We start from the raw sequence: 12012 nt of genomic DNA on the forward strand, positions 1-12012 counted from the left end.
GTATCTTGCTGGCATGAGCATTAGTATCTAGGTTTGGTGGCTGATGATGGGATGGACTCCCGAATGGGGTACTCTCTGGATAGTCCATCCTTTCATCTTCCCATCGTTTCTTCTTAAAGACCAGCTATTTGTTGTTTTGGCTGTGTTGGGTTCTGAGTTTATTCCTCAGACAACCAAAATAGAGCCAAAAGTAATCTGCAGGTTTTGAGGCTACTTGCTGCATTTGATATTTTGATTCTTGACTTTGTAAAGGTTCAACACAGGGAGCTCAGTTTGGCAAGTGAGTATGAAAAGGGACTAGTAACTGTGTTTAAAAAGCCTGAATGACTTGTCTTGCTTTTACTAAAGCAATACAGGACAGTTCGAGGCAAAAACAAAACAAAACAAAACAAAAACAAAAACAAAAACAAAAACAAACACCCTCCAGTGAGACTGCTTTTAAGATAGTACCAAGGAATCAAGTTTAATGCCTGGATGGAGACACAGTTCTCTCAGGCTAATGTAATAGCTATGGCTGAATACAGTGTTTGTATTTGGAAATTATTTTCTCCAATTTTCCTATACAAGGTAAAACTTCATAAAATGTCAGAACTAAAGTTGTGCTCTATCAGCAGTATGACATTGATGTTAGAGAAATAGAGCAGATGTTCCTGGGAAAGATCCCTGATCTCACAGTGGAGCAAGATTATCTGTCTGAACAAAGGGACCCTTTCACCCTCAAGGCAAAAGGAGATTGAATTATTGTGCAAAAACAGTTCCTGTTTGTGCTTGGAAGAAATAAAAGGTTTGGTTTTTAAAACAACAACTACCAACCAAACAAACAAAAAACAAATTAAGAGAAAATTGAAAAGCACCTCATTGCCTTTGCATCAGTGAATTGTGCCATAGGCAGGGACCATTGATGTATGGAGCAGGCAGGAAGTCTTAGGATCTGCTGCCAGGCCAATTAGTCAGTGAGTCTGGGCAGTATTAGGCACAGTGCGTGATGAGCATGATGGCCTAATGGTTATTCTACTTATAGGTAAGAGGTCTATAGATATCTTCTGCAGTACTTTGTAAAAGAAAGCATGTGAATTTCTCACACATTTTTGCCAGATGCCTCTACAGCAGCTACCACTGTCAATTTCAAAAGTGAGAGGAGAATCACCTCTTGGCATTGACTTCACAAGTCATCCAGATCCTATGAACACATTCTCATCATACTAAAGAGCCTGGCTTCTCTCCCACAAGTTCAAGAGTTTCCTTCTTAAATCAAAGCTATGCAAACTGAAGAGAACTTCTTGTACATTGAATACTTGATGCAAGTAAATCGAAAAGAGAAGGTGCTCAGGACAATGAATGCCACAGCTGTTAGCTTCATCAATGGGAGCTCACAGTTTGCAAGCAATGCCCATTACACATCCCTGTAACCCTCTCTATTCTCTGCCCTTTGAATAATTTATCCACAGGAAATCCAAATTGCCAAGGCATACTTTAATCTAGCAGAATGCCTGCCAATTTCCTTGGGAAAACTGACACAAAAAGCTATAGATTACATTTCAGCTGAACACAGGCATGGGGCAATCAGATGTATTGTGTGCCCTGCCTCAGAAAGCGTTGTGCACTGGCTCAGTGCAATCGACGTTTGAAGGCTCATAGATGTAATGACGTCCCTTTGACACCTGCTCCTCTCTTTACTTTAAATGTGAACCATTGGTCCACAGGGAGCTTCTGCCTTAAAAATAGAAATTATAGTAATTGTCTCTGTTCTATGAGAAGGCTATAATAAACACATGGCTTACAGCGTTATGTTCCATACCCTGGAGCTGACAGGTTGCATAAATTACCCCATTTTTTATTTTTCTTCTTTAACAAATTATATAGATCACTGTATGCTATACTGCTTCATGGGAAAGTTCACTTGTGAATTTCATCTGCCAACTGAGGAATTAATTCTGTTTTCTTTTTCCCTACTTGGTGAGGTAGAGGTTTGACTCTTGCCATTCTCTTCCTTCTGCAACATCCCATTCTCTTACTTCCTCCTTTCCAAACCACTCACACAGAGCCTTGTTGTCCTGGTAGAATCTATGGTCTGGGGTAGGTGTTGATTTGCCTCCTATCTCTTCTGACTGTGGAGACAGGTAGTAGGTCTTAACTAGCCAGTCTTCTACTTGGGTGTACACCTGCCCCTCCGAGTCTTGTTATCTGTGAGAAGATTGTTTCCTACATCACAGAGCTTGCCAATATTTTATCTGTTCCTTCAGATTTGCCATGGTGACACAAGATGAGGATTTACCCGGGGACCCTCATCCTCGGATGTGCCCTATCTGTGGCTGTCACCTTCATAGTAGCTCTTCTGTGGTTTTCTCAAAGTACCATGTTGTGTGCAGCAGCCCTGTGGAGGCTTCTCTAGGTGATTCTAATATACTTGGCAGGCCAGAGGCCAGAGGACACCTCAGTGTTGCTCAAGCAACCAATTTTTACCCACATGACACTAGTATATTAGGAACATTAAAACATGTGCAGAGTAGGAAGAAAATGTTCATGGAAGCTAGGCCCTGGGCTATGTTAAGTGGACCCAGTTTCATCTCTACCAGTTGAATCTATGGTCAGCAATATGCCCTGTACCTCAGTACCTGCCTGGTAAGGTAAGCAGTGGGTATTACTCTTTGTGCCAAGAGCCCCTTTTATTACAGAATACCTATGCACATGAGGCTTTGTGGGCAGATAGGAAACTGGAGCAGTGTGGGTGGAGCACAGTGAGACACTAGGAGGTGTGAATGAGATATCATTGAGCCTGGTGGTCTCTCCCCAGCAGAACCCCCAACATTCTCCCAACTTGCTTCTTTTGGTCCCATTCTTGTCATTCACAGATAATCTTCCTGTCATAAGCAAAACTTAAGTCAGAAGATGACCAGATGTTTCTGATGGTTTAAGACATAACAGGTGCTTGCCCTGGGTGATTCTTAACATTGTGGTTGTTTTACTTTGCAGATGAGCTCAGAAAGTGATGACAAGCGAGCCCGCACGCGTTCCAAGACCCTCCGAGGTCAGTGCCAACTCAGTCTGGCCTGGTCCCCATCCTTGGCAGCTGCCCTCTCTAAACTGTTGATATAATTAAATGCTCAGCTTCCTGGTAGTCTTTGGCTTATACTAGGCACCTGGGACTTTAGGGCTCTTCATCTGTTCCTTGATGCAGTGTTTAGGGTTTCCTGAAGCCCTTTTCAGCTCATACAGACTTGCCTCAGTCTGTATGAGTGTGGGGACAAGTACAGTTCTACAGAGTGGGGAGAGCAGAGTTCAGTCAGGAATCTGCTTAATTTAGAAAGGAAGGGTCCCTGGCCTTCAGCCACCACTGGCCTTTGGCCAGTGGCCCCTTTCTTTCCAGAGATTATTGTTGGTGCTCTTGGATGTTTGAAGGCTGTTAGGTAGACTTAATAATGGGTGGAAGGGAGAGGATAGGCCCTTTTCACTTTATTAAGACTGAGACTTACCTGCTTGGTGATCCCCTCACCTCACCCCAACTCTCTCACTTGGAGCTTCCAGTTGGGCTTCACAGAGTATTCAAATGTTTTGAATATGTAAGCACTGCCTATTCTGGTTGGACTCCTGCATATCTTGTAGTTAGTGCCCATCATTGTGACCAGCCGCATCTTTGTTGGTTCTAGCCTTTGTGCAACTTAATCCGGTAGGTAATATATCCTGCCAAAAGCTGACATCTATCTGCAATTACAGAGAGATAACACCCTGAGCCTGAGAGTAGAGAGACTATCAGGTCTTCTCTGAAAATCTGGTGTGTGTGTGTGTGTGTGTGTGTGTGTGTGTGTGTGTGTGTGTGTCTGGTGTAGGGATCCCAGACCAAGAACCTTGTTAAGGGATCAGCTTTCTCTACTGACCTCAGGGGAAGTTCTTATAGGTCAGCAAAGGGTGGGCATCTTGTCCTTGTGAAGGTGTCAGTTATTTTATTAGGTTTATACTTTTAGGGAAATATTCTTCTGAAAGTCTAAGTCCTATGTATGTGTATTTCTGTTTTTCCCTATATCTTACCCAGGACCCCCAGAGACCACAGGTGCAGACCTCAGGTAAGAAAGTATTCCTATTTGCATGAGCACTGTTCTCCACCTTCTTGCCCATAATGTTATTTTTATAAAATTTCCACAAACTTGTTTTCTCTGAGGAAACAGCTTTTCTCTGTAACATATCTTGCTGTCTATATCCAACTATGTTCTTTCTCAGCTCAAAATTGGCCCTACCATAGATCACCCTCGAACTGTTCTTCACTAGCATTTGGACTGTCACCATGGTCCCCAAAACCACAACAAGTTGCTTTTGGTGATTTTTGCATACAATGGTGTCAACATGTTTGCTGTGCACTGTGTCATGTGGGGATGATCTATAGTATGAATGGCTCACACTATGACTACACATAGGCTGTGGTGGGAGCATTTTTATTTTTTGAGACAGAGTGTTTTCCTGAATGGCCTAGAGCTTATTATATAGACCACGATGGCCCAAAACTCCCAGGTATCTTCCTGTCTCTGCTTCCCAAGTGCTGTGATTAAATGTGTGTGACATCATCTCTTGATATGGGGTCATTTATGTGTCACCAGCACATGTTCTTTACCTCTCCAAGGGTCCGTTTACCAGGACAGCATAGCTCTGATCTGAGAAGCAGACAAGACCTCTATTTGGGTGGGGTTCACACTGTGGTGTGCCAGAATAGAGACTGTGACTTACAAAGGGCTTGCTGTTTTGGTTTGGGAGAAGAATATTATGTATGTGTAAATCATGATATTAGATAAGCTCATTTGAATGCAGCCCTGTTTGTGGGACTCTTCATGGATGATGGATTCAAAATCCCTCACCTTGCAGTACCCTTGGCCCTGGGCTACCCTATAACTTAGGCAGAGCTCTTAAAATGACATTTGTTATCTGGGAGGCTGAAGAATGATTGTTACAAGATTATCTGAGGAGCTTGGATTGGAATAAGCAAGACTCAGTGAGGCCTCTTGGACATCTATAAAATTTCCTATGTCCTGAATTTAACCCTCGCTTTTAGGAGGAATAGATTTAATAGTTTTCCTTTAGCATCCTTGAGGGAACTGATATACACTACAGTTCGTATTTTGGTGAAGTTCAACATCCATTACAGGACCCCAGAGAGGTTTTGCTGAGGCAGGAGTTGGAGGAGGGCTGGGATCAATATCTTAGAGACACATCAGTGAGCTGGTAAGGGTTGCCCTAAATGTACCCTTTCTTCATCTGGGGTCCTTCCTCTTTGAGTCATAGCCAGCTCCTGCCCAGAGGACAGGTGAGTAAAAGATTCCTATCACCCACGTTGGGGAAGGGAGTCAGTCTCTTTAATGGGGGAGTAGTTAGGTCATGGTGCTCTAGCCTGGGATTTGGACTCTTCCCAAAATTAGGTTCTTAGATGCCTGTGGCTTGTCTTTGGATCCTCAGAGACTCCAAAGTGCCTATTGAGAGGTGCCCATCTGTCAGTCCTCAGCTCTTTACCTGTTCCACTTGCTTGTGTCTCTGATCCTGGCTTCAGTTACATGAGATCCAAGACCAGATCAAGGGATTCAAAGATTTAGCTTTTGATTGCTGATAAGCATACCCAAACATCTATGTCTGCCTATGAACTCCTATAATTGCCTAAGAGCATGCATGAACACCTATGACTTTATGAGCACACATGGGCACCAAGTGTTAGAGGAAGGGTCACTTTGGCTTTGCTTTTCTCCTATTTTTAGAGAAGACTCAGGAGGCCTGAAGGCCTTGCCAATCACTCACTTATGCCCAACTCTAGGGCATTAGCAGATGATAGTGCACATGAATTTTCAGTGTGCTCTAAGTACTCATATATGTTCATGAGATTCTCACTTGTTCTTTTTGTTTTTGTTTTGTTTTTTGAGGCAGGGTTTCTCTTTGTAGCTCTTGCTGTCCTGGTACTCACTCTGTAGACCAGGATGGCCTTGAACTTGTAGAGATCCACCTGCCTCTGCCTCTCAAGTGCTGAGACTACAGGTATGCACCACCATGCTCAGCTTCTCACGTGTTCTCATAAGTGGGCACTGATGTCAGTTATACTCCTAGATGCTTGGTGTGCTCACAGATTACCCTGGAAGGCTCAAGACTGATGTCTGTATCTGAAGCTCTGGCTGGATCTCATGTCACTCTGCTTGATGTTTCCTGTTACTGTGTCTAAGGAGTTTCAGTTTCTGTCCAGACAGTTTGGCAGCTTTATGTACTCAGGCTCAGAGCTGGGTGGGAAGGTACAGGCCCACCCGGATGGGGACCTTTTCTGTACTTTTCTGAGTTGGGTATCACACTTACTTGGAACAAATGACATGGGGGCAGTGCCAGTGCCCCACAGGCCTCCACAGCAGCTGTTGCCTAATTGCCTGATTAAGTGATTAGTTGACTAACTGGGACCTCAGCTTCAAATCCCAGTAACAACGAACTGTTTGTAAAAAGTCTCAAAGCTAGTTCTTGAGAGAGTGAAAGCAAATACGAGTACAGATTTTACAATAGGCTGTCTGGGGTTAGAAATAGTTCTCCATCTGAAAAAGAAATCTAATAAAATACCTTTCTGCTTTTTCCTCCTGGAAACTATCAGGGGTATCTGAACAAAGGTGGAGTGGCCCTTTCTTTGGTCCCAAAGAGCCACTCCCTACCTGCCTCCCTTTGCAGATTTTGAGAAGATGTGCCAAATTTTAGGAGAAAAATAGGAACTCTGGTCCATATCAGCAATTCCGTTAGAAATGGGTTCTTTGTCTCTACTTTCAGACAGGTTTGGTTCCCCCACAAGGGGCTGAAATCTGATATGCTCTCTCACATGGCCTCAAAGATCATCTTGCTTGTCTACAGTACCATAAATTAGTAGCAGCTTCTTGCATCTACAGAACTCTGAACTGTGATGGACCCTTGACTCTCATACCACATAGGTGCCCCTATAGCTGTTCTAACCTGAGTAATCCTGTGAGCCTCTTGGCTGGGCTGAGTGGTCAGTGTTAGTGCCTGTGTTTGGAAGTTTTCACTGGTTTGGTAATGTGGATGGCTGAAGGTGAGAAACTTCTGAGGGTCTCACTTCCATCCTCTTGTACTTTCCATCTTGAAATGGGGCAGGGGTTGACCTTCTTAGTACATACAACCAGTTTTGTACCAGGCAGGATGGGAATCTCTCAGTGCATTGCCTCCGCTGGCTTTTTTTTCTCTGTGGAAGCAGAGACCAACACCAGGCTGTGGGTACTAGAACAGGGTCTCTCCTACAAGCTGTGGTTTTGGCTTGGTCTACACAGACTCCTTTCCTACTTAGTAGAAAGATAGGACATACTATAGCCCTGGAGGCTGGAGCATCACAGTACCAGTGATGAACATGAAGAAATTCAAACTCTGTGCTCTGGACTTGGGTCAGACAAGCCACGAGACCCCTTTAGAGAAGGTACTTGCCTCTCAAGCCCCCTGAAATCTGGTGGAATGTCTGCTATGGAAAAATGAACCCATCCAGTAGATGCCTTAATCTTGTACAGATCTTTAATTAAACTCATTCATATAGTCGTAACTAGCTATTCATTTGTTTAAATGGGCTGAATTATGTCACTACTTTTTAGCAAACTGCCAGAGTCCATCTTAAGATGAGCCATTTGGAGACCTGCTTTTGCTCTTTAGGGTGTGACCCAGGTTCTGATGCCTAAGGTGCTCTCTCCTGCTTTTTCCTCCAGCTGTCCTACCCCAGGATGTACTGGTTCAGGACATGTGCGGGGCAAGTACTCCAGACATCGAAGGTAAGAGGCCTGCCAATACTCTTAAAGACTCCCAGGAAGGAGGTTTGGGGTTCTCTTCTCAGATATGTTTTCTTTTGTGGTTTAAAACCTTTCTGACTATGACTGCTGAGGCCAAGCTGACCTAACCCTTCTAAGGCCTAGTGTCTTCCCACTGGTCTGTGTTCCTGTGGTGCCTGGTGTCTTCACTAAGGTGAGCCTGGCCATGAATGTGCCACAAGAGGTGATAGATTACATGTTCTTGGCACCTTTGTTTTTCCAGAAGGACTATTTTGGGTCTTAGGTATATTTGTATGGCATAGCTTTAAAAAATTTATTTTATTTATTTATTTATTTATTTTTGGTATGGTATAGCTTTAAGTAGACCTCATACACATGAGAGCTACATGTAAGCTACAATTGTCAGCATAGTCATTCCCTGTGGTCAGTTAGGTTTTCCAGGGGACTATAGTGTCACATTCTTGGGTGGGTATAGGTGTGGAGATCTGAGGGAGGAGAAGAAAAGGGCCAGTAAGGGAGGAAGTAGACTGAGATAAGCTTGGGGTACATGTGGGATGGTGGCTTGGTCTAAAAAGCCACTTAGAGAGCAGCAATCTAGGCCAGTGGGGCCTGAATCCTCATTCTATATGTAGACTTGGCTCACTGTAATGCAATTTAAAATACAATCAGAAACTTTTAGATTTATGTAATTAGATGTAAAAATTTAAATACATTAGCACTTAAAGCTTCCCTCTGAGAATGGCTATAGAAGGAGAGACTCTTAGAATGACCTCCTGGGTTTCTCAAGGAACTGGCCTGGCTCTTGGCACCATCCATCTTCCCTTTCAGCTTACAGAGTTGCCCTCTGGCCAAGAAGAGAAAACTGGAGGATGCTGAGACTGAGCACCTGGTATCCAAGAGGAAGTCACACCCTCTGAGGCTGGCTCTGGATGAGGGTTACCGCATGGACAGTGATGGCAGTGAGGATGCTGAAGTGAAGGATGCCTCTGTTTCAGATGAATCAGAAGAACCCCTGGAGGAGGCTGAGGCTGAGATGTCAGGACAGGAGGAGATTCATCACCCACAGACAGCTGAAGGTACTATTTTGCTCTTTCTCTTTTGAATAAAGGCTGCTTAGTGTAGCCCTGGAGAATTGCAGCCTGTGAGGGGGATGGGGGAGCTCCGTTCAGTGCAGAAAGCTGTCTTGAGAACAAGGAATGTCTTGTCCTGACATGTGCAGCTTCCTGGAAAAGGGGTCTGCCCAGGATGGGGGGGGGGTTACTATAGTGTGTGTGAACACTGTGTGCAGGGTAGAGATGAGAAAGTGGATCTGGACATGCATCTTGCACTCCCATGCACTCTCAAAAGTTTAATTCTGAGGCAAGGCTCCATGTGTGTGAGAAATAAAGACAAATAATGTATGTTGTACCTCTGTCCGTGGGAAGCTCTTAGACAAAGCCCATCCTTCCTGGCCCATGAGAGTTGACTGGCCTGGATCTACTTTGTTCTCATACACCAAGGGCAGGTACTGATGAAATACCTCACTTCAGGATGAATCAGGGCTCTGAAGGTGGGCTGCTCATAGAAGCCAAGAGAGGAAAGAAGGCATCTGAGAGTCTGCTGATTTCCCAACTTTCTGGGATCAGCTGACTTTAAATGGTTGAGGTAGAGTTTTACCATATTTTTGAAGCAATCTATTTTGAGCCCTCACTGGTTACCTTCTTGGGACTAAAGGGAATGCATGGTCTATGGAATAAAGCAAGTTTGTGTTCCATGTAGAAAAAAATCTACAGCTTACCTGCCTCTTGGGATATTATATGGTAGGGCTGGGTCCTACTGTTGCTAAGAACACTGGTTCATGAGTTTCACAGGACCAGCATGTAGTAAGATATGTTACTATGTTTAAAAGTTTTAAATTCATGTTCTGTCAAAATATAAGTGATTTTCAATTATAAAATGACTTTTCATCTGATTTTTTTCTTTAAGTTCCATGATATAAAAAGCAGATCTATCTGATTTGAGAAAATAAGTGATGGAATAGGAATAAGAACTGAGAAATATCAAAGTAATCTAGCTAAAATCGATTCCTTCTTGGTTTTTGAATCCAGGCAGAAGGTTGACAGGATGGCTTACACTTCATTTACATGTTTTCTGGGCTACAGTGTTGAGGGTGGGCAGGTGGGGATAGGTGGAGGGTTGGCTACTGTTGGGAGCAGAGACCTGGAAACATACCCCCCATGCTCTCTTCAAGGCCTCATGGTGTTTCTTGTTTTATGCAGGAAAAAGCCTCATCAAGCCCCATTTTGGCTCCAACCCCACAAGCAGCCCTTCTGGCTTCTCCAAGAGCAGCTACAGTAGCTACCAGGGGATCATTGCAACTTCCCTCCTAAATCTGGGCCAAATTGCTGAAGAGACCCTTGTGAAGGAGGATTCAGTCTCAGTAGCTAAGTTGGGCCCCACTGTTGTTCATCAGCTTCAGGATGAGGCTGCAATGGGGGTCAACAGTGATGAGGGTGAAAAGGACCTCTTTATACAGCCAGAAGATGTGGAGGAGGTCATTGAAGTCACAAGTGAACGTTCCCAGGAGCCATGCCCCCAGTCTCTGAAGGATATGGTTAGTGAAGAGACAAGCAAGCAGAAAGGGGTCCTAGGTCATGAGGAGGAGGGAGAGGAGGAGGAAGAAGATGAAGAAGAAGAGGAGGAAGAGGAAGAGGAGGGAGAGGAAGGAGAAGAGGAAGAGGAAGAGGAGGAGGAAGAAGAAGAGGAGGAAGAGGAAGATGAAGAGGAAGAGGAGGAGGAGGAGGAGGAAGCAGCTTCAAATGTTATCTTTGGGGAAGACACCTCCCATACCTCTGTCCAGAAGGCTTCTCCTGAGTTCCGAGGCCCAGAGCTATCCAGTCCTAAACCTGAGTACTCAGTCATCGTGGAGGTTCGTTCTGATGATGACAAGGATGAGGATTCACACTCCCAGAAGTCAGCAGTCACAGATGAATCAGAAATGTATGACATGATGACCCGTGGGAATTTAGGCCTTCTGGAGCAGGCCATTGCCCTGAAGGCTGAGCAGGTGCGAGCGGTCTGTGAGTCTGGCTGTCCACCTGCTGAGCAGGGCCATCTGGGCCCAGGAGAGCCAGGGAAAATGGCAAAGCCCCTGGATGTGGTGAGGAAGAGCTGCTACAGCAAAGGTAGGCTAAAGTGGCCTGCTCTGATCACCTACCCTGTTATCCCCTTAGTAGGGATATCACCTCTACTGAGAGTGCAGATGGAGGCTGGGGAGAAACATAGCTTCTAGCGTATAACCCCCTATAGACTGGAATGGGAGGGAAATTGAAAAGCACTTGAGGACAAATAATCTCAGAACTTGGGCCAAAAAATTGAGGACATGGACTCATACTGTTTTATGTATTGCGATCTGTAGAGACACATGGAGCTGAGATATGTGAGAAGAGGCTAGGTAGGGGAGAGGAAGGAAAGCAGGAGGGCAGATAACCCAGTTACTATGCCACTTAGTCAAACCTTTCACCCTGGCCTAAACCTGCAGCAGAGATTGTCCAGTGACAGAGCCTGACATTTGATGACTTCAATCCTTGAAAACTATTTTTAAGGCCATATCTAATTATCTTCAGCACTTTCTCCATAGAGATGTGACCTCTAAGCTGACTTGAGTCATCTCTCCCTTGCTCCTCTGGATTTATGGGCAGAATCCCACTAGCTTCACTGAGTAGCTTATGTCTAGAAGAGGGCAGGAAGGCTGGACTAGTGTAAGGGATTTGGTCTGGATTGATATAGGAGAGAGGCTGGAAACTGAAGTCAGATCTAAGGATGGACTTTGAGCAAATGTTATTATGGCCATAGCTATAGCATGGACAGCAAATTTGTAGGGCAGGCTGGCCATGTGCTGCTTGCAATCTGCTCTTCTCAAAAGTCTCCTTGCCTCAGAGCAGGTGCACAGAGCTTCTTCCCAGGAGAGTCATCCCCGCAATGCAAGAAGGTCAGGCCTTAGATAGGCCAGCTTTGAATTACCCTGGGTTTCTCTAGGCCTGATACCTCTATTCTAAGATCAGGGAGCTGTCCTGACTTCAGTCTTCCCTTTCCCTGTCCCAGGCAAAACTTTCTTCTCTGGGTCGAACTCTGGGCCCTTCTTCAGCCTGGTTCCAGAAAGGGTTAGATGATGCTAGGGAGAGAGAAGTAAAGGTGTGTGTGTGTGTGTGTGTGTGTGTGTGTGTGTGTGTGTGTGTGTGAGAGAGAGAGAGAGAGAGAGAGAGAGAGA

General features: G+C 44.7%; 1 protein-coding gene across 3 annotated transcripts in view; it reads left to right on the forward strand.

Annotated features, from left to right (window-relative positions):
* Myt1 (myelin transcription factor 1) overlaps nt 1-12012 on the forward strand; it is a 65192-nt gene that overhangs the window by 22562 nt on the left and 30618 nt on the right. For all 3 annotated transcript variants that reach the window (XM_021192082.2, XM_029536295.1, XM_029536296.1), the window contains exons 3-7: nt 2974-3028; nt 4031-4061; nt 7704-7766; nt 8592-8839; nt 10022-10927. In XM_021192082.2, the coding sequence (XP_021047741.1) occupies nt 2974-3028; nt 4031-4061; nt 7704-7766; nt 8592-8839; nt 10022-10927 (1303 nt within the window). The remainder of the gene's footprint in view (nt 1-2973; nt 3029-4030; nt 4062-7703; nt 7767-8591; nt 8840-10021; nt 10928-12012) is intronic.

This window comes from Mus pahari, chromosome 3, assembly GCF_900095145.1.
Source record: "Mus pahari chromosome 3, PAHARI_EIJ_v1.1, whole genome shotgun sequence".
NCBI classification, from domain to species: domain Eukaryota; kingdom Metazoa; phylum Chordata; class Mammalia; order Rodentia; family Muridae; genus Mus; species Mus pahari.